General features: G+C 41.6%; 2 protein-coding genes across 2 annotated transcripts; one reads left to right on the top strand and one right to left on the bottom strand.

Moving 5' to 3' along the window:
• Nucleotides 1-426: 426 nt before the first annotated feature.
• LOC311005012 (C-reactive protein-like) lies at nt 427-2,333 on the top strand. Its single transcript, XM_083997280.1, has 4 exons — nt 427-489; nt 1,198-1,262; nt 1,380-1,593; nt 1,805-2,333. The coding sequence occupies exons 2-4, from the start codon at nt 1,214-1,216 to the stop codon at nt 2,208-2,210; spliced, it is 669 nt and encodes a 222-aa protein (XP_083853406.1). The 5' UTR covers nt 427-489; nt 1,198-1,213; the 3' UTR covers nt 2,211-2,333.
• Nucleotides 2,334-7,230: 4,897 nt separating this feature from the next.
• On the bottom strand, nt 7,231-10,326 carry LOC311004378 (C-reactive protein-like). The gene is made up of 4 exons (XM_083996430.1): nt 10,292-10,326; nt 9,455-9,519; nt 9,124-9,337; nt 7,231-7,730 (listed from the first exon to the last, which is right to left on the bottom strand). Exons 2-4 carry the CDS (start codon nt 9,501-9,503, stop codon nt 7,322-7,324), a joined length of 672 nt encoding a protein of 223 aa, XP_083852556.1. The 5' UTR covers nt 9,504-9,519; nt 10,292-10,326; the 3' UTR covers nt 7,231-7,321.
• Nucleotides 10,327-22,545: the final 12,219 nt, after the last annotated feature.

Below are 22,545 nucleotides of genomic sequence, written 5' to 3'. Positions count from 1 at the left end.
TTCAACTTAAGATAAATTAAGAATGGAACAAGGTACAAACAAATGGTTTTTCCCTAGTTAAATAGAGAGTCTCCTCTTTCCTTTGAGCTATTTTGTGTTTTCAGAGTCATAATACAAAATATTCTCTTGGTCTTAAAATATTACTCAAAATGCCCCGAAACGCTGGCACATGGCACTGACCATTTTATAAAAGGGCTGGCACTCAATGAGTTAATATAAAGGGTGAATAAGATAGGGCCTAAAATAGATCCCCAGTTCCACATAAAAAAAACATGGCTTCAGGTTGCTGACCTGAAAACACTTAAACCGGGTCAGTGTCCTGGCTGTCTGTTGACATCCAGTTTAGGGTAAACAGCATCATCACAGACCAATGGGAAGTCAACGGGTGTTGTTTGCACATCAAGCGATCGAGGGGGCGGAGCTTCTGGACTCATGACATTAAAAACCTCTCGTCTGGATCTTCAGCAGCAGAATCTGCGAAGCGACACGGTGAGTACACTCCTTCATCCTTCTCATACGACCTGCGCTGCTTCATCCAGATCTAAATGATCAGAAATAATTTGTTCATGTTTTCACTGTTGGCTTCTTGATGACATCATCACTGTTCCTATCTGATATTTTGCAGAAAAGTTTTATTTTATTTTATTTTTATTTAAAAGGGACAATACACATTAATGCACATGAGTACGAGTGTACTGAGTTTTTCATCAAGCAGTCTCTGTATTTACCTCTAAAACAACTGAATGTGCAGGTCACAACTTGTCCACCAGAGCGTTGTGGAGTTGTTGGATTGTGTATTTTATGAGTTTGATGAGAGAAACCAAGAAATCCCATGAGCCTCCGTAGCGTAGCTCTGAGCAGCTCACGGCTCTGCTCCACCGTTATAAAAATAGCTTGCACCGACAATTAAAGGTAACGAACCTACTGCTATGACTATAGGGATTATGGCAATGGGCCAATTTGCCAAAATGTTGAACTATTCCTTTAATGCAATATGCTAAATCTGTCAAGTAGGTTTTTGCATTTTAGAAATTGTACAAGTATGGCGGCCATCTTGAAATTTGTGACTTTAAAGTTGTTTATGTTGCTTTTTTTTTTTTAATGACCCTGAGAGAAAAACAGACCAGTGTTGGAGTTTAATAAGATTAATGTGACTTCCCTTTAACAAGTTCATGAGTGAATTTTCTCTTTCTGCAGGTTTGACTTTTTAAAGATGAGACTTTTGGTTCTTCTCCTCGTTGCTGTCTCCATGGGGACGGCTGGTAACTATTCACCTTTCCTTTGTGTCGTTATTTGCTTCTTTGTGACTACAAATGCACATTTTAGTTTTAGTTTACAGGTGAATGATGTTGAACTTGTGTCAAACGTCTGTTCTTCAGGCAGCGTCACCATCAAGACTTTGGTGTTTCCCAGTCAGACGAGCACCAGCGTTGTTGAGTTGACTCCTCTGCAGCCGATGCAGCTGAGTGCCTTCACCCTGTGTATGAACGTGGCCATGGAGGCCAACACCCCTCCAGGGCGAGACATCATCCTGTTTAGCTACAGGAGTCAATCTGATGATGAACTCAACGTGTGGCTGGAAAAAAACGGAAGGTAGATGTCCTCTCTCAGTGCGGGTTCAGACTACACAACGTTTTTATCTTTATCTGATGGATTTGTGTAGTCTGATTCTGCCTTAACACAATTATTAACACCAACGTGAATACGGCTTTGAGGCCAACACATGTCGATGAGTTTAAGGTATTAAATCAGGTCCGTAACTGATGAAAACCCTCTGAGAGTGCCTTTATGTCCATGTGTCCAGGTTGTCCCTCTACCTGGCTGCAGATAGTGCCTTGTTCGCACTCCCTCAGCCCGAGGCTCTGGAGACTCACCTGTGTGTCACCTGGGAGTCCAGTTCAGGTGCAACTTCCTTCTTCCTGAACGGGAGGAAGAGCTTGGCCAAAATCTACAGGAAGGGTCACACGATTCCATCTGGAGGGAAGGTTTACCTCGGTCAGGATGCTGACGGCGGTTTTGGAGGTTTTGACATCAATCAGAGTTTCGTTGGGGAGATCTCCGACGTCAACATGTGGGACTCTGTCCTCTCAGCCAGCTCCATCCAGGACCTGTACTCCGGGAGGAGAGAGCAGAGAGGAAATGTGTTAGACTGGGAAACATCCACCATGACGGAGGCCGGCGAGGTGGAGGTCCTTACTCGTGAGCTGTAGGTTTAAAACCTGAGGCCACAATATAATCCTGTGATTTTGTTGAGCTTGTTGGTTAAACTGAAGTCAAAGCTGTTGATCTGATGAACTCTGAAAAGTCCAATAAAAACTTACATTAAAAACGTTGTCTGTGGTGCAGAAATACTTTACATGATCTAGCCAGTGTTCAATGTGTCAACTATACTTTGACTCTCAAGAGTCATTATTATTATTGTTCCATACGGTATAAAGGTAGATGTTTGTGTTAAAGCTCCTTCAGTATAAAGGTAGATGTTTGTGTTAAAGCTCCATACAGTATAAAGGTAGATGTTTGTGTTAAAGCTCCTTCAGTATAAAGGTAGATGTTTGTGTTAAAGCTCCATACAGATCTTCCATCAGACTGATCAGTTTCTCTCTTGAAGCTTCACTTTAGACGGGGTTCGCCCGCTATTCAGACATCCCGCTATTCCGACATGTCTCTATTTAGACATCCCGCTATTACGACATCCCTCTATCTAGACATGCCGCTATTCCGACACTTTCTGGTATCGCTATTCCGACACGTCATCTTTTTTTTTTTTTTTTTTACACAGCTGCGATACCCAGGCGCGTCTCTCTTTTTTTCTTTTCAGCATGCCTATCACCGGTTTGATGAGGGAGTGTTATTCTTTATCTCAACAACTAAACTATCAAGTCGCAAACAAAACTGACACACATGATAAACAAACAGAACTATGCTGCAGTTTGTTTGTTAAGTTAACCTGTGACCTTCAGCACCACGGACAGCGTGGCGGATGAGCCGCGGAGCTGCAGCTGTGAGCGTCTGGGCTCTGGGCTTAGGGCCTGGGGCCTCATTTATCAAAACTGTAAGTAAGCAGTGTAAAACTGCTGCTATTAAATTTTTTGCTTAGGCCTACGGTGAAAAGACACCCAAAATATTTACACCTTTTTCAGATCTATCAAACTGTGCGTGCACAACTCTTCCTGCAATTTCTCTTTGATAAATCAAACTGGATCCAAGAATGGTGCGCTCGTGAACACACCTCATATACGCCTAGACACAACCATATATGGTCAGCACGTGCATATTAATTAGCCATGTGCACTCTGTGGAGCGGCTACAAAGTGACAACAAAGTGACAATGAAGACAACGGGCGGAGGGCGGGGGAAAGAAAGCGAGATACATGGCATCGGGCAATAAATTAGTCAGAAAAATGATCTGGCATTTTAATAAACTACAATAAGAACAAAAACCTCCCAAATCTCAACAAAAGGGAGCAGAAAGAATAATAATCTTATGTAATCTGCCCCTTTATCCCAGAAAATCTTTTTTTTTTCTTTTACCTATGTTAAAACAATGTAAAGCAGGATTTCCAGGATACTAGTTACCATTACTTTGAACGCCTTTCCACGACACAGTTACAGCTCTACTGGACTCGGTTTAGGTCATTTTCCATTACAGCTGAGTCTGTATATGAGAAACAGTGTCTCAGATGAAAATTTAAAAAAAAATCAGAAGGACACGTCTGACTATAACGTAATCAATGTTGGAATAGTGGGACGCTTGAAAAATAATGTTAATGCCGCCATTCCGACAATTAGAAGTCAATGTCAAATAGCGGCATGTCAGAATAGCAGCATGTAACCACTTCAGACTTGGTGACTTGGGTCCTGATCAGGACTCTGCAGTGACTCCGTCCTCCACCTCCAGCTGCTCGTTACCCACACATTAACAACAGCTGCCGACCTTAATGGGTCCGTTAAATAAAGTCCAGTCAGCTGGAACATGAACAGTGTTGGACACAAATATTAATTATGATTGCTTGGATTGAGCACTTTCCAAATTCTCACGGGCACTCTCTGCAGCTGTATACAAGCGATGTCGGAAACCATTGACATATTCAATAAGATTATTTGCTTTGACTGTGAATTGTGATGATAGAACTGATTGTTGTTTATGCCACTGTGTGACTACATGTCGCGTCAACACGTAGTGACGCGAACCGCAGGACTGTGATTGGTCCACTCAGAAGGTCAGTGTGGTGAATTCACCCGTTCTCAGCCTCGACTGGTGGTTTAGTGGTCGGCCAGACCACCTCTGCAAACGTCTTCATCACCTGCGCTTCAATATTTGCAATAAAAGCGTTTGTTTTACAGTTGCCATTGTTTACTGTGACCGGAAGCAAACCCATTAGTTCGACCTCCCGTTGGTTCGACCTCCCATTGGTCCGACAATTGGAGTAATGAGAGTTCGAACTAATGGGAGGTCCTCGTTAGTTCGAACTGGACTAGTTAGCATTAGTCCAACTCTCCATTCTTACCGTTCACTATGCATTTTTATAATTATTCATATAGGCTCCACCTGTCAATAAGACACACGTGGAAGAAGAGGTGCAGTGTATTGTGTTTCACCAACGAGGAGCTGTCATTACGCAGGACTTTTACGCACTGCTGCGTGCTCATTAGTGTCCATAATTCAACCTTGACACTCATATCAAATCAAACTTATATTACAGACAGGTGGATTGGGTTCTCTCTCTCTCTCTCTCCCACTGACCAACAGACAGACGAACGCAATCAGAAAGGAAACGGAGGCTGCACATTGATCCCTTTTTCCTTTCTGGGATCAAACAGATCATGTGCAAAACAAGCATTTCATATTAATAACATATAACGCTCATTATGCTTCCAGCCTGTCTAGCCTCTACCTGGTGTTTTTACTAAACTTAACCAACTCCCTTCTTCATTGCCTGAACCTAACCAAAGCGAAATTTACTTTTTTTTTCTCTCAATCAATCAATCAATCAATCAATCAATCAATCAATCAATCAATCAATCAATCAATCAATCTTTATTTATAGAGCACCTTTCATACATGGAAATGCAACACAAAGTGCTTTACACACAGAAAAATAGAAACAGAAAAAACAATTACAAGTAACCCCCCCCCCCCCTCCCACACTCCATACTGCACACACACACACACACACACACACACTCAGTCTGCTGTCTGCAGGAGCGGCGTCTGCAGGAGCGGCGGCTGCAGCAGGCTCACGCCCGTGAAGTGAGCCCAAGCCGGCCAGGTTCAGCCACGCTCGAGCGGGATGTGATGTGCGTGTGATGTGTGAGAGAGAGAGAGATCAATGGAAGAGCTTGTCACAAAGTAGCGATGACAGTTCGAACTTCCTATTGGTCCGACTTGTGGTTGATTTTGTCGGAGTAACGGGAGGTCGAACCAATGGGAGGTCGGACCAATGGGCAGTTCCCAGCAAACCAAGGGATCCGATATGAGCCCCCCCGAAACCCACACAAAGACACAGCCACACCCCCCTAGTGGCTTGGTGGTGAATTGCAGAGCAACGCATTCTCTCAATGCAGAACTTGGAATGCTCAACGACGGTGTTGGGTCGACGCGGAAGCATAAACTAGGCTTTAGTGAAGCAGAGAGAGCACCCGCCGTGGTGTTGTTCGGCTTGTTGTAGGCCGCTGTGGTGTTGTTTGGCTTGTTGTAGGCCGCCGTGGTGTTGTTCGGCTTGTTGTAGGCCGCTGTGGTGTTGTAGGCCGCCATGGTTTTGTTTGGCTTGTTGTAGGCCGCTGTGGTGTTGTAGGCCGCCATGGTGTTGTTTGGCTTGTTGTAGGCCGCCGTGGTGTTGTTTGGCTTGTTGTAGGCCGCCATGGTGTTTGGCTTGTTGTAGGCCGCCGTGGTGTTGTTTGGCTTGTTGTAGGCCGCCGTGGTGTTGTTTGGCTTGTTGTAGGCCGCCGTGGTGTTGTTTGGCTTGTTGTAGGCCGCCGTGGTGTTGTTCGGCTTGTTGTAGGCCGCCGTGCTGTTGTAGGCCGCCGTGGTGTTGTTTGGCTTGTTGTAGGCCACCGTGGTGATGTTAGGCTTGTTGTAGGCCGCCGTGGTGATGTTAGGCTTGTTGTAGGCCGCCGTGGTGTTGTTTGGCTTGTTGTAGGCCACCGTGGTGATGTTAGGCTTGTTGTAGGCCGCCGTGGTGTTGTTTGGCTTGTTGTAGGCCGCCGTGGTGTTGTTTGGCTTGTTGTAGGCCGCCGTGGTGTTGTTCGGCTTGTTGTAGGCCGCCATGGTGTTGTTAGGCTTGTTGTAGGCCGCCATGGTGTTGTTAGGCTTGTTGTAGGCCGCCGTGGTGTTGTTTGGCTTGTTGTAGGCCGCCGTGGTGATGTTAGGCTTCGCTTCCGCGTCAACCCAACACTGTTGTTGAGCATTCTAAGTTCTGCGTTGAGAGAATGTGTTGCTCTGCAATTCACCACCAAGCCGCTAGGGGGTGTGGCTGTGTCTTTCCGTGGGTTTCGGGGGGCTCATATCAGATTCCTTGGTTTGCTTCCGGTCACAGTAAACAATGGCAACTGAAAAACAAACGCTTTTATTGCAAATGTTGAAGCGCAGGTGATGAAGACGTTTGCGGAGATGGTGTGGCCGACCACTAAACCACCAGTCGAGGCTGAGAACGGGTGAATTCACCACACTGACCTTCTGAGTGGACCAATCACAGTCCTGCGGTTCGCGCCACTACGTGTTGACGCGACATGTTGTCAGGATATTTTGGAGGTGCATCAGGGGTTGTAGGGTCCGCAGAACCATAAGCCAGGCTTAAGACCACAACCGACCACAAGGCCTACAACCATGCAGTATGCTGAAGCTTGTTGTAGGCCGCCGTGGTGTTGTTTGGCTTGTTGTAGGCCGCCGTGGTGTTGTTTGGCTTGTTGTAGGCCGCCGTGGTGTTGTTCGGCTTGTTGTAGGCCGCCATCCCCTGTATGGAGCTTTAATACAAACATCTACCTTTATACTGTATGGAGCTTTAACACAAACATCTACCTTTATACTGTATGGAGCTTTAATACAAACATCTACCTTTATACCGTATGGAGCTTTAACACAAACATCTACCTTTATACTGTATGGAGCTTTAACACAAACATCTACCTTTATACCATATGGAATAATAATAATAATGACTCTTGAGAGTCAAAGTATAGTTGACACATTGAACACTGGCTAAATCAAGTAAAGTATTTCTGCACCACAGACAACGTTTTTAATGTAAGTTTTTATTGGACTTTTCAGAGTTCATCAGATCAACAGCTTCACAGGATTATATTGTGTCCTCAGGTTTTAAACCTACAGCTCACGGGTAATGTTCTCCACCTCCCCGGCCACCGTTATGGTGGATGTTTCCCAGTCTAACACATTTCCTCTCTGCTCTCTCCTCCCGGAGTACAGGTCCTGGATGGAGCTGGCTGGGAGGACAGAGTCCCACATGTTGACGTCGGAGATGTCCCCAACGAAACTCTGAGCAGCGTCAAAACCTCCAAAGCCGTCGTCAGCATCCTGACCGAGGAAAACCTTCCCTCCAACTGGGACCCTGTGACCCTTCCTGTAGATTTTGGTCAAGCTCTTCCTCCCGTTCAGGAAGAAGGAAGTTGCACCTGAACTGGACTCCCAGGTGACACACAGGTGAGTCTCCAGAGCCCCGGGCTGAGGTAGTGCGAAAAAGGCACCATCTCCAGCAGCCAGGTAGAGGGACAACCTGGACACATGGACATAAAGGCACTCTCAGGCATTCTCAACAGTTTTCATCAGTTACAGACCTGATTTCACCTTGAACTCTTCTACATGTGTTGGCCTCAAAGCCGTGTTCACGTTCATCTCACGAGACGAGACGAGACACAAGATTGGGTTCACGAGATCGAGACGAGACGAGATTTTAAGAAAGATACAATGACAAAATATGACTGGACCAACAGACTTTTATTTAACCGAATTGCACTTGCATTTTGAAATGTTTTATTGTAACTATTTCCATGCATGATGTTAGCATGAGCTTTAAATACATTTCTTCTTCCACAAATTGAAACTAAAACTAAAATTTATAAAAGTTAATATAAATTAAATAAAATTAAATATTTATTTCTTTTTTAAGTGCAAATCAAGTGCCCCTCCTGTGTGTGTGTGTGCGCCAGAGAGAGCGAGAGTCGCGGAATGAAGAACTCAGCTGTGACTGAAAAGCACCTAATCCAAGTCGAGTAGAGTTATAACTGTGCAGTGGAAAGGGGTGCAAAGTAATGGTAACTGGTAGTGCAAACCCTGCTTTACATTTTTTAACATAAAAAAAAGAAAAAAAAGAAAGAAATCTCGCGAGACAGATTTTTAACGCGACGAGAAATATCGTCGAGTTTGATCTCGCGAGATCTCGTCACACCCCTACAAATGAGCCTTACACTAATCAAATATGCCCAAAATACACCCGGATAGGCTTATTTTTTTCCTTTACTCCTACCACAATGAAATTTTACACAATGAAAGTAGACATTAAAAGTAACATTTTTTGTATTGCAAGTTTCTTGGAAAATGAATTTGAATATGCAAATGAGCAATACACTAATGGAATATGCCCAAAATACACCCGAAAAGGCTTATTTTCTTCCTTTACTCCTACCACAATCACACTTCACACAATAAAAGTATACCTGAAAACACAAAGTGCCATATAAATAAAGTTGATTTGATTTGATTTGAGTAAAGGAAAAAAAAAAGCCTATTCGGGTGTATTTTGGGCATATTTGATTAGTGTAAGGCTCATTTGCATATTTAAATTCATTTTCAAAGAAACTTCTAATACAAAAAATGTTACATTTCATGGATACTTTCATCATGTAAAGTTTCATTGTGATAGGAGTAAAGGAAAAAAATAGCCCCATTGGGGTGTATTGTTGTCAGCACCATAGACTTTAACCATATTAAACATATTTCCCCAACTAGGATTTCTTAAGACTTTTAGTATGTTGTTCTAGACACCTCATAGAAATGATGTATGGTGAAAAACCTTCTGTTACGATTAGTTCTATTTTGGGGTCCAAAATGAGCTAAATTGTCTGGACTATGTAGTCTGAACGCAGCCTTATTGTGGAGAGGACATCTACCTGCCGTCTTTTTCCAGCCACACGGTGAGTTCATCAAGGTTTGAAGTCCTGTAGGTAAACAGGATGATGTGTCGCCCTGGAGGGGTGTCGATATCCATGGCCACGTTCATACACAGGGTGAAGGCCCTCAGCTGGATCGGCTTCAGAGGAGTCAACTCAACAAGGCTGGTGCTCGTCTGACTGGGAAACACCAAAGTCCTGATGGGGACGCTGCCTGAAGAACAGACGTTTGACACAAGTTCAACATCATTCACCTGTAAACTAAAACTAAAATGTGCATTTGTAGTGTCATAGGATCAAATAACGACACAAAGGAAAGGTGAATAGTTACCAGCCGTCCCCATGGAGACAGCAACGAGGAGAAGAACCAAAAGTCTCATCTTTAAAAAGTCAAATCTGCAGAAAGAGAAAATTCACTCATGAACTTGTTAAAGGGAAGTCACATTAATCTTATTAAACTCCAACACTGGTCTGTTTTTCTCTCAGGGTCATTAAAAAAAAAAAAGCAACATAAACAACTTGAAAGTCACAAATTTCAAGATGGCCGCCATACTTGTACAATTTCTAATATGCAAACCTACATGACAGATTTTGCATTAAAGGGATAGTTCAACATTTTTGGCAAATTGGCCCATTGCCATAATCCCTATAGTCATAGCAGTAGGTTCGTTACCTTTAATTGTCGGTGCAAGCTATTTTTAGAACGGCGGAGCAGAGCCGTGAGCTGCTCAAAGCTACGCTACGGAGGCTCATGGGATTTCTTGGTTTCCCTCATCAAACTCATCAAATACACAATCCAACAACTCCACAACGCTCTGGTGGACAAGTTGTGACCTGCACATTCAGTTGTTTTAGAGGTAAATACAGAGACTGCTTGATGAAAAACTGCCCCTGAAGGCAACGCGCATCAGTGGTTTTGCATGAATTTACCTCTAAACCATGAATAAACAATGAATAAACCGCTTTTAAATGAAAACAAACATTCACAAATTAGCAGGCTGCTAACTCCGATGCATTTACATTAATGTGTATTGTCCCTTTAAAAAATAAAAAAAAAACTTTTCTGCAAAATATCAGATAGGAACAGTGATGAACAAATTATTTCTGATCATTTAGATCTGGATGAAGCAGCGCAGGTCGTATGAGAAGGATGAAGGAGTGTACTCACCGTGTCGCTGTGAAGATTCTGCTGCTGAAGATCCAGACGAGAGGTTTTTAATGTCATGAGTCCAGAAGCTCCGCCCCCTCGATCGCTCAATGTGCAAACAACACCCATTGACTTCCCATTGGTCTGTGATGATGCTGTTTACCCTAAACTGGATGTCAACAGACAGCCAGGACACTGACCCGGTTAAAGTGTTTTCAGGTCAGCAACCCGAAGTCATGTTTTTTTATGTGGAACTGGGGATCTATTTTAGGCCCTATCTTATTCACCCTTTATATTAACAATTTAGGCATTGGCATAGCTAATAGTTCTACTCATCTGTACGCTGATGACACAATTATGTATTCTGTTGCTCTAGAGCAAGCTCTAATTAATCTTAAATGAACACTTAATCCAAAAAAGACAAAATATATGATATTCACAAGATTGCTTTCATCCCTGCCATCACACGGTGGGAAAATGATCTTTCTTTTATCGTAATAGAGCTTGTCTGACAATAGAATGTAGAGAAGAACTTGTTCAGGCCGTTTTCTTATCTGCTGAACTCCTGGATAATTTCAACTGCAAAATCTCAAATGTCATTGATACCATTGCACCTTTTAAAACTAAGATGACCTTGACCAGACAGAGAACACCATGGAGAAACACTTTGATGGTAAAGGCTCTGAAAACAGAATGCAGGAAAGCTGAGCGTAAATGGAGAAAAACTAAACTTCAAATCCACCATGACCTCTACAAACAAAGTCTTTGTAATTTTAACCATGGGCTATTCAAGGCTAGACAGCAACACTTTACTGAAATGATTAATAAGAATATCAACAACACTCGTGCTCTGTTTGCTATGGTTGATAAGCTTACAACCCCCCCAAAAGAGATAGCTTCAGAACTCTTTTCCACAGAAGAATGCAATGAATTTGCTTACTTCTTCAATGAAAAAATCAAATCCATAAGGCTAAATATCAACACAAATCAGCAAAATAATACAATGATGCAATCCCTAAAATCACCTAGGAATAAATCAACTGTAATGTCAGAGTTTAATACAGTTGACCAAAAAACCTTAGAAGAAACAGTTCAGCATCTTAAAACATCGACATGTTGTCTTGACACAATACCATCGGACTTTTTTAAAACTATTATAAGCTCTGTCCAAACAGATCTGCAGCAAATAATAAATTGCTCACTTCAATCAGGCACGTTTCCTAAACCCCTGAAAGTAGCTGCCATCAAGCCACTCTTAAAAAAGAGAACATTGGATACTACCATTTTAACCAATTACAGACCCATCTCAAATCTTCCCTTTATAGCCAAGATCGTTGAGAAAGTGGTTTTTAATCAACTCAGCAACTTCTTGAACTCCAGTGGACTCTTTGACAAATTTCAATCAGGCTTCCGACCTCACCACAGTACAGAAACAGCTCTGATTAGAGTGTTAAATGACATAAGGTTGAACACTGACTCAGGCAAAGTGTCAGTTCTGGTCATGTTGGATCTCAGTGCTGCGTTTGACACTGTGGATCACAGTATACTGCTGGACAGGTTGGAAACCTGGGCAGGACTCAGCGGGACAGTCCTAAAATGGTTCAGGTCCTACTTAGAGGAACGGAGTTATTTTGTGACCATTGGTAGTTATCAATCCGATCGAGTGGCTATGACATGTGGAGTTCCTCAGGGGTCAGTCCTTGGACCCCTTCTGTTTAACCTATGCTGCCTTTGGGTCAAATTCTACAGAACTCTAATGTCAACTATCATAGTTATGCAGATGACACACAGATATATCTTGCACTGTCTCCAGATGACTGCAGTCCAATAGAGTCATTATGTCACTGTTTAGAGCAAGTCAAAAATTGGATGAGCCAAAATTTCCTTCAGTTAAATCAAGAAAAAACTGAGGTCATTGTTTTTGGAAATAAAGAGAAGAGGGTTGCTGTCAGTAAACACCTTGAGTCACTGTCTTTAGAAACTAAAGACCAAGTCCGAAACCTCGGCGTGCTGATAGACTCAGATCTGACCTTCAACAGCCATATCAAATCAGTCACCAAATCAGCCTTTTATCAACTTAAGAACATATCCAGAATTAAGGGTTTTATGTCCCAAACTGATCAGGAGAAGCTGATTCATGCTTTTATCTCCAGTAGACTAGACTACTGTAACGGTCTTCTGACTGGACTCCCCCAAAAAAGCATCAAACAGCTGCAGCTCATTCAGAACGCTGCAGCTCGAGTTTTAACCAGAACAAAGAGATCAGATCACATCACCCCGGTTCTTAAGACCTTACATTGGCTCCCAGTCAGCTACAGAATAGATTTTAAAGTTCTGCTCCTGGTTTACAAATCACTGAATGGTTTAGGTCCAGAATACATGAATGACATGTTAGTAGAGTATAAACCCAGTAGAGCTCTGAGATCTACTGACTCAGGTCAGATAGTGGAGCTCAGAGTTCAGACCAGACATGGTGAAGCAGCATTTAGCTGCTATGCTGCACACAAGTGGAACAAACTACCAGCAGAACTGAGATCAGCCCCAACTGTAAGCACTTTTAAATCCAGGTTAAAAACATTTCTCTTTTCACGTGCTTATAGCTGAGAACTTAAAACTTTATCTATTTTCTTTTCTTTTACTTGTATGTGCTCTTGCTTTTAACCCTGTTTTTAGTGTTTGTTTTTATTCTGTCTTATGCTTTTTTTTTTTTTTTTTAAATGTTTCTTTTATTTTACTTTTATTTGCTCTTGCATTTAACTCTGTTTTTATTGTTTTGTTTGTTTTTATTCTGTCTTATGCTTCTTTTTTTAAAAAAATGTTTTGTCTTTATGTAAAGCACATTGAGTTGCCTTGGTATGAAATGCGCTATATAAATAAAGATGCCTTGCCTTGCCTTGCTCTTGATTACGGTGATGTCATTTACATGCATGCTGCTCTCTCCACATTGAAACCCCTTAATGCACTTTATCATTCTGCTCTTCGTTTTACGACTGGAGATGTGTTTTGAACCCATCACTGTGTTTTTTATAACAAGGTTGGATGGCCATCCTTAAGTGTAAGGAGGGAACAACATTGCATGGTTTTTATTTACAAAGCCTTACTTGAAATTTTACCTGTTTATCTTACCAGTTTAATCTCACTTAGAGTTTGTAACTTGCACACTCGTTCACAGGATTCCTTGGTTTTACAAATTCCCAGTATCAGGACAGAATTAGGGAAGACTGCCTTTCACTTCTATTCCCCTCAAAAGTGGAATAACTTACAAAGCTGTCTGAAACTGGATCATCTTATTTCTTTAGATAACTTTGAGAACTTACTATCAAATGTTCTACAGCCTGTATGTAATTGTAGATTATGATTTTGATTGTATTTGTATATTGTATAATTGTGTGTTTTTGTAATCAGGGCATCACTGAAAGAGAGCTCGCTCTCAATTGACCTTCCCTGAATAAATAAAGGTGAAATGAAAATGTTCATACTTTTTAGAAAAACTAATATTCTCCTAACATCATGTAAAGGTGTAGATTTTATTATTTGAGGTTCATTCATGAAGAGTTCTGGTTCTGACTTTTAGGTAATTTGACTTTAAATGATGAACAAGACAAAACCAGCACATGAACAGATTTCCCAGTATGCATTGCTTGAGAGGAACAACAGGCCAGGCTGAGCCTCTCAAACAGTGGTGATGGCGTCTCGCTCAGTTCACTGAACCAGACGGTGCCTAGTTTTGGCTTCACACGAGGGATCAGAGCCAAATCACACAGAGAGGAGGATGAACGGGAAACGACTGGACACACTGAGAGTCCAGAGTCTGAGCAGACTCACCTGCTTGTGTCCTCCACCACTCACTTCCAGTTCATCAGAGAAAAGATCAGAGGTTAAGTCTTGTCATCATTTCTGTATATGAAGTCCTCAGTTATGGCTGAATAGTGTTTTGTGAAGCATCACTGACCTTTGACCTATTTATATATAGTATATAATAAAATAAAAACTAGACTAAAATAGAGCATATGAGTTTGCAGCATGAAAGATTGATTTGTATTAAAACAATTAAGAGGACTCACAGTGCAAATCCAAGATTCCTATTTAAAGTTGTTAAAAAGAGCTCAGCTCCAAGCACATGAAAGGAGAAATGTTTTTAACCTGGATTTAAAAGTGTTTACAGTTGGGGCTGATCTCAGTTCTGCTGGTATTTTGTTCCAGTTGTGAGCAGCATAACAGCTAAATGCTGCTTCACCATGTCTGGTCTGAACTCTGAGCTCCACTATCTGACCTGAGTCAGTAGATCTCAGAGCTCTGCTGGGTTTAGACTCTACTAACATGTCATTTACATGTAGCACCTTTAACCTCAATGTTAGAACGAAACCACATTCTCTAGGTTCAGAAAGTTGGACTCGATGTGGAAGTTGAACAGTGATCATTTATCGCATCAAAACCCATATTATTTCACTGCACATGGAATAGAAACCCCCCCAAAAAAACAAAATAGAGCTCTTTAATAATAAAAATAAAACAAAGTTCAAAATAAATTGTCCTTTTCCTTCTGTATCAGAAGAATAAAGTTCAGTTCTGTGTTTGGTGTGTGTGTGTGTGTGTGTGTTTATCAGTTCTTCTACTACCCGGGTAGATTTTGTGGTGAACGATCTTATCTGTATCAGAGTGCAGTGAGTTGAAGTCTGTCTTCGGAGTGGATCCCGTTCTCCGTTATGTCGATCGCCTGATCAATCCCTGATCCGGTAGAAAATAAAAACCAGTCTACACAGATGGTGTAGAAAACACATTCCATTAATGCCATATTCACATTGACTTTCTACTACTTCTTCACTGATTTCTCTTAATATTTATAATCAAATTCAGTATACAATTTAAATCATTATAAATGATAGTGTACACACTCATAGTAGAGTTATTTTAACGCAACTATTCCTTCTGAACTCATATTTTTAACATAAATGGACTTAATTGTCTTTTTAAGCAGTATTTATATTCTTAAACAGCTTTTTAAATGAATATTTATGTTTTAACTTCAATATATTTATCTTTTTTAACCTTTTAAACCATAAATGAATTTAATTAATTCACTCTTTTTAATCATCATGAGTAATTAAATAACCACAATGAAATAAATCACAATTTGTACACAAAACAGTACAGTAGAATAACATTCTTGCAACGTATCATCATATCCCATTTCTGTCTCTCATTCAACATGGCGGTGGCCCACTAGCTTGGCTGGCTACACCATTAGCATCATGGCAAGCTACCTGAGCTAGCATAGCGGAGCTAACCGCGATTAGCATTAGCGATCTTTTTAAAGTTGTTTTTCTCACATAACACGATGATACAACAATACCAAAGTGGATAAAAACATTGGATAATAACTCCGACTGGTTTTATTAAAGTGTTTCAGTAAGCAATATCTTCACAGGAGCTAATATCAACAGGCTAAAACCAAGGCCTAGTATCTTAGCATCTTAGCATGTAGCTCTGCTTACCGAAGTCCAAACAAAGGGCTTAACACGGTTGTAGCGGCTCCTCTCTCTCTTTCACAACATTCACAGACTCTCTCCTAATAAACGAAAGGTTTATCAACACACTGTGCGAAGATTAATTTTGAGTTTTTCATCAGTTTTCATACCTAGGTCCGGTAGCTCACTCAGCGGGTGTGTTGCCTTGGGATCGGTGTATCGGCAGCGAGTGTGGCTCTGTGTATGGGCGTGAGCAGAGCGCATGGCTGCGGGAAGTGGGGGTGCTTTTACCTTGTGTCACTGTCAGTTTGAAACTAGAGAAAGATTATTGAAAAGTTACTTTCTCACCGTAACGGATTTAGGAGGGAAAAAACGATTTAAATCCTGAAACAGATTTTTTTTTGTGAAAAATCTGAGATTTTACTATAGGGGAGAGTGGGGTAAGTTGAGCCACTTTTTGTATTCAGGATCACTACATCAAGACAATTATAGTTTTGTTGCTAACTAACACATCTGCATATATTTCAGGATGTTTTACATCCCTACAAATTAACAGAATGAATGTAAATATAACTGTTTTTAAAATATAGCATGTTCAAAAAAAGTGGTCTTGTGACTCAACTTACCCCACGCTTCGCATCAGGGCTCCGTTCGTTCTGTCGGGAGTTTATTTTTTCCTGATTTAATTGATTGATTTTTCATCCAATTTTTTGACTTGCTCTAAACAGTGAGTGACTCTATTGGACTGCAGTCATCTGGAGACAGTGTGAGATGTATCTGTGTGTCATCTGCATAACTATGATAGCTGACATTAGAATTCTGCAGAATTTGACCCAAAGTAACAGAGCGTTACCAGACAGAGTTGTTTTAGAGGTAAATACAGAGACTGCTTGATGAAAAACTGTCCCTGAAGGCAACGTGCATCAGCGGTTTTGCATGAATTTTCTTCAGAAACTTCAGGTCTGAAGGTCATGACGTTTCTAAAATGTTCAAATACTAGTTGTGAACGTGTAGAAACATGAAACCGTTTCAGTTCATATGTTCAACTCATGTGAATATTTTGGATGTTAAAAAGTTTAAAAGACGACAGAAGTCGGACATCTCTGGGATACAGACAGCGTTTTATTTTGACAGTCTTGATTCGTCTTAAAAAGCAGCCCTTTTTCTAAAAAAACACCCAAAGTAAAGACGACAGAGATCAGCTGATCACCCACGCATCAAACAAACACCTGCACTTTCAAAATAAAATCCTCAAATGAAGGTTCTCTCAGCTCAGTGCAACTTCACATCGAACAGCGTTCTTTATAAGAAAGAAATGAAGATGGAGATAAAAACACGACCTCCTGACAGACGAGTGGAGCATGAGGAGCGGTGGACGAAGGTGAAGCTTCAGTCTGTAAACATCAACATGTTTGTTTTGTCTTCACGTCTCCGAGTGAACAAGCCACAAAGTCCACAGAAGAAAAGTTTAAGTCCAAAGAGACTCAGGAAACTGAACGAATCCTTTGAAGCCGTGAGTTTAATTGTGTTGTATGTCATTTTGATGTCTTTCTTCTTACCTTACCTTTTAGTCTACTTGCCAGCCCATAGGGCCCCATTGTGAACCCGGAAATGTTGAGTACCCCAAAGTTTTATGTTAGAAATACAGTGGGTACGGAAAGTATTCAGACCCTTTTAAATTTTTCACTCTTTGTTTCATTGCAGCCATTTGCTAAAATCAAAAAAGTTCATTTTATTTCTCATTAATGTACACTCAGCACCCCATCTTGACAGAAAAAAACAGAAATGTAGAAATTTTTGCAAATTTATTAAAAAAGAAAAACTGAAATATCACATGGTCATAAGTATTCAGACCCTTTGCTGTGACACTCATATTTAACTGGCATGCTGTCCATTTCTTCTGATCCTCCTTGAGATGGTTCTACTCCTTCATTGGAGGTTACAAAAGAATTTCTGCAGCACTCAAGGTTCCTAAGAGCACAGTGGCCTCCATAATCCTTAAATGGAAGAAGTTTGGGACGACCAGAACTCTTCCTAGACCTGGCCGTCCAGCCAAACTGAGCAATAGTGGGAGAAGAGCCTTGGTGAGAGAGGTAAAGAAGAACCCAAAGATCACTGTGGCTGAGCTCCAGAGATGCAGTGGGGAGATGGGAGAAAGTTCCACAAAGTCAACTATCACTGCAGTCCTTTGTATTGGGCAGGTGATGAGCAGTGCCTGGTTTTCTCCACACATACCGCTTAGCATTAATGCCAAAAAGTTCAATCTTCGTCTCATCAGACCAGAGAATCCTATTTCTCATAGTCTGGGAGTCCTTCATGTGTTTTTTGGCAAACTCTATGCGGGCTTTCATATGTCTTGCACTGAGGAGAGGCTTCCGTCGGGCCACTCTGCCATAAAGCCCCGACTGGTGGAGGGCTGCAGTGATAGTTGACTTTGTGGAACTTTCTCCCATCTCCCCACTGCATCTCTGGAGCTCAGCCACAGTGATCTTTGGGTTCTTCTTTACCTCTCTCACCAAGGCTCTTCTCCCACGATTGCTCAGTTTGGCTGGACGGCCAGGTCTAGGAAGAGTTCTGGTCGTCCCAAACTTCTTCCATTTAAGGATTATGGAGGCCACTGTGCTCTTAGGAACCTTGAGTGCTGCAGAAATTCTTTTGTAACCTCCAATGAAGGAGTAGAACCATCTCAAGGAGGATCAGAAGAAATGGACAGCATGCCAGTTAAATATGAGTGTCACAGCAAAGGGTCTGAATACTTATGACCATGTGATATTTCAGTTTTTCTTTTTTAATAAATTTGCAAAAATGTCTACATTTCTGTTTTTTTCAGTCAAGCTGGGGTGCTGAGTGTACATTAATGAGAAATAAAATGAACTTTTTTGATTTTAGCAAATGGCTGCAATGAAACAAAGAGTGAAAAATTTAAAGGGGTCTGAATACTTTCCGTACCCACTGTATATAGTATGGGTCCCCAGTATTCAGAAACTGCCGGATGCTAAGTTATATATATTGGGCAATTAGCATAACCGACATAATTAGCATAAATTAGCATAATTGCCTATATGGGCAATATTTCAACAAAATTGACTTGGCTGATCTGGGCAATATTGGAGTGGTTTTAGGGGTTATTGATGATGCTGAATCCATTTCTGACATTTTCAAAATTCAAAATGGCTGTCTAAACCGGAAGTGACCAGATTTTAACCGCCAGTGGGCCGATTTTGATGGATTTCAAAATCTGGTCACTTCCGGTTTAGACAGCCATTTTGAATTTTGAAAATGTCAGAAATGGATTCAGCATCATCAATAACCCCTAAAACCACTCCAATATTGCCCAGATCAGCCAAGCAGTTGTTGAAATATTGCCCATATAGGTAATTATGCTAATTTATGCTACTTATGTATGTGATGCTAATTGCCCAATATATATAAGTTAGCATCCGGCAGTTTCTGAATACTGGGGACCCATACTATCTATTTCTAACATAAAACTTTGGGGTATTCAACATTTCCGGGTACTCATTGTTGGCAAGTAGACTATTACCTAAACTGTTTGTAAAAAACGGGCTATACAAATAAAATTGCCTTGCCTTCTTTCTTCTACTAAAAGCCTAACTAGGGACGGGAGTTGGAAACTAGCATTAGCTATAATCTCTGTCTGCAGAACATCAGTCACATTGACTTGTTTGTAACGAGTGGAAGTGTCACTATGTTAACCTGCATTGTCCCTATCAAATAAACTAAATTAAATTAAATTAATCCAGATGTGACGTGAGTGACCTGCAGTTACCAGCTGTGGCCACAGGTGGCGCCAAACATCTGTGAGAGTCTTCAACGAACCCACTTCTTCAATCTTTGATCAATTCTAACTTTTCTTTTTTCTTTTTTTTTAACTTGCACATACGACTGTCAGCTGGCGTACGTAGCTACGGCGCTAATCCTGATGGTGGCGCTACTGTTAGCTTCAACGATCTGACTGACCTGATGGTGGCGCTACGCTACGTTCAAGAGTGAAAGTCTTCAATGGAGGAGCAGTGATGTCACAGGAAACGTAATAATCAATAGATTTTAAATTAGAATCTATAAATCTACAATTAATCCACCAATAAATACCTAAGATTTAACAATTGACTGGAGTTCAAAAATGGTTAGAATAACCGTATTTATTTTCCTGTTAGCTTCGTGGGCTGTGATGAGCTCTCTGATTGGTTGGAGAAATTAACCATAAGATTTTAGCAGCGTGTGGCAGAGTGATATTATGGAAATGATTGGGCTACTTTTCCTGTGACATCATTGTCCATGGATCAAATTAACTCGAGGGTTCACTAGTGTTTTATGATTTCTGAGTATGAATAGATATAAATACATAAAAACGTACATAAAAGAAGAATTTCATCGTTAAAAACATAAATAAATTCACTCATTTATTATTACTTAGTAATGAAAATGTTATTTCTGTTTATTTATGCATTTCTACAAACATTTACTTCCTTATTTCTGCATTCACTGATTTATTTATTCAAACATCTGTAGATTTATTTCTTTACAAATATTGATTCCCTTTTTTCCAACATTATTTCCAACATGTGCTGAAGTATTAATTTCTCATTATGTTATATTTTTTCTGTTCCTGTGTTTTGTTAATCAAATTTAATAATTAATTTAACTTTAATAAATCAATTTATAAATGTAGAAATGCATAAGTAGATAGATGAATAACAGTATTTTTCATTACGATGAATCAGTATTTACTCTTGTTTGTCCTTCATACAGTAAAACTGAAACAACTAAACTCACATTTTCCATCAACATTCATGAGGTCACATGACGTTCACACTCATCATCGGTCTCAACGAACCGCTAACAACACGACTGTGAACGCACCCTGAACGACAAACAGCTGATCCATGGCGTCAGTGTTTGTAACAAAAACCAGTGTCACTGTGTTTTTAAATGTGTGAGTGTTAAAGCACCATTAGATTCCCAAACATCCTCCAGTCTGACACTGGGACAGGTGGGGTGGGGGTGGGGGGGGGGCAGTGGTGGAGGAAGTCTTCAGGTCCTCTACCAAAATAAAAGTCCACTGTAAAGCTGCCTCTTTAAAGGAAAACTCCCATTGTTTATAATTAGAAACAAGATGGTGTAAGATGAGGAAAAAAACCCAAACTCTGATGGTGTTGAAGGATTGTCTTCACGTGTCCTGACCTTTGACCCCAACATGAACCTTTGTTGTCCCTTTAAAAGGAGTCAAACTCCTCCCACAGACTGTGATTAACGATATCAACTCTCCACCCGCAGAGTGAGCTGCTCCACCATCTTCATCTTAGCAATGTCTGACTCCGCCCCCAATTCTCAGATAATCCAAATATGGGCAAAAGGGGGTGGGACATGTATGGAGCAAACCCCCCCCCCAACCCACGACTGTCAGTCAAGATCAGGATCGGGATCAGAATCAGGATCAGAATCGGGATCAGAATCGGGATCAAGATCAGGATCAGAATCAGGATCGGGATCAGAATCAGGATCTGGATCAGAATCGGGATCGGGATCAGGATCAGAATCTGGATCAAGATCAGGATCAGGATTGGGATCATAATCAGGATTAATTACCTGTTACAATAAATGAACCACAGAAACGTTTCTGTTTGTCTCCGTCCGGTGACGACGTTGACTCAGACCAGGTGATGTGAAGCAGAGGATTCTGGGAAACCTCCTCTACTCCCACCCCTCCCCCCTCGGAACAACAGGAAGTGACATGTTCATATTTACAGGACAAGGTTTCAGTTCATCAGACGTTCAGAGTTCACACTGCAGTCCTGGTCTGAGCTGGACCTGGTCCTCAGCCTCATCAGGTGGGTCCAGACCTCCTGATCCGGTCCAGACCTCCTGATCGGGTCCAGACCTCCTGATCGGGTCCAGACCAAGGGGGCAGTTGTGGGTCTGAGAAGTGAAGTCACTTCCTCGTTCAACAAGCTGCAATCCCCTCGGCTTCCTCTGGGGGCTGGTGTCAGAAAGCAGTATTCTCCATAGACCCCCATGTTAAAATCACCCACTTTACATCCTCAATTAACATGTTAAAAGCCTGGTGTCAGAACGTTTTCTGGTCTCAACCGATAGTTTCTACCCCCGCACACACTCTGAGGGGGTTTAACTCTACCGTTTTACTGTTATTAGGTTAAAACTCTGGCCAATTAGGGCGCGGAAACGTAGAGTGACAGGTCCGAGCAGCTCCGTGGACAGCTGCTTCGAGGCCAGTGGGTAAATCCAACATGGCGCTGTTCAGGCCGCCATATTGAGTCACAAAAACGACTCCCCAAAACCACGGGGGGACGTCACGGACGCTACGGCCATTCTCTTTACAGTCTATGGTCCAGACCTCCTGATTGGGTCCAGATTATGGGATGTTTGAACTCAGAGGCCCCACCAGACCAAGTTCTTGCTGCAGGAGGCCGAGACGTCTCAGAGGAGGGAGGGGACGTTTGTCCTCGTGTCATTTGTGAAAGGAACGGAGAGAAGAAGAGGAAGAAGAAGAAGAAGAATGAAGGAGTGGAGGTCCTGAGGAATGATGGAGGAAGAAGAGGAAACAAAGAACAAGAGAAGAAGAAGAAGAAGAAGAAGAAGAAGAAGAAGAAGAAGAAGAAGAAGAAGAAGAGGAGAAGAGAAGTCTGCAGCTCAGAGACCGAGCTGAGTTTAGGACAGAGACGTGTCCAGCTACCTTAGTGTGTGTGTGTGTGTGTGTGTGTGTGTGTGTGTGTGTGTGTGTGTGTGTGTGTGTGTGTGTGTGTGTGTGTGTGTGTGTGTGTGTGA

The sequence above is a fragment of the Trachurus trachurus genome (genome assembly GCF_905171665.1).
Source record: "Trachurus trachurus genome assembly, chromosome: 21".
NCBI lineage: Eukaryota > Metazoa > Chordata > Actinopteri > Carangiformes > Carangidae > Trachurus > Trachurus trachurus.
Note: the sequence above shows the minus strand (reverse complement) of the source record. Positions and strands in the feature narration are given on the sequence as shown.

Coding starts and splice junctions, on each gene's coding strand:
- LOC311004378 (XM_083996430.1), bottom strand. CDS start 9,503: ATGAGACTTTTGGTTCTTCTCCTCGTTGCTGTCTCCATGGGGACGGCT. Junction 9,338..9,454: donor TGTCTCCATGGGGACGGCTG/GTAACTATTCAC, acceptor TCTGTTCTTCAG/GCAGCGTCCCCATCAGGACT. Junction 7,731..9,123: donor TGGCTGGAAAAAGACGGCAG/GTAGATGTCCTC, acceptor CCATGTGTCCAG/GTTGTCCCTCTACCTGGCTG.
- LOC311005012 (XM_083997280.1), top strand. CDS start 1,214: ATGAGACTTTTGGTTCTTCTCCTCGTTGCTGTCTCCATGGGGACGGCT. Junction 1,263..1,379: donor TGTCTCCATGGGGACGGCTG/GTAACTATTCAC, acceptor TCTGTTCTTCAG/GCAGCGTCACCATCAAGACT. Junction 1,594..1,804: donor TGGCTGGAAAAAAACGGAAG/GTAGATGTCCTC, acceptor CCATGTGTCCAG/GTTGTCCCTCTACCTGGCTG.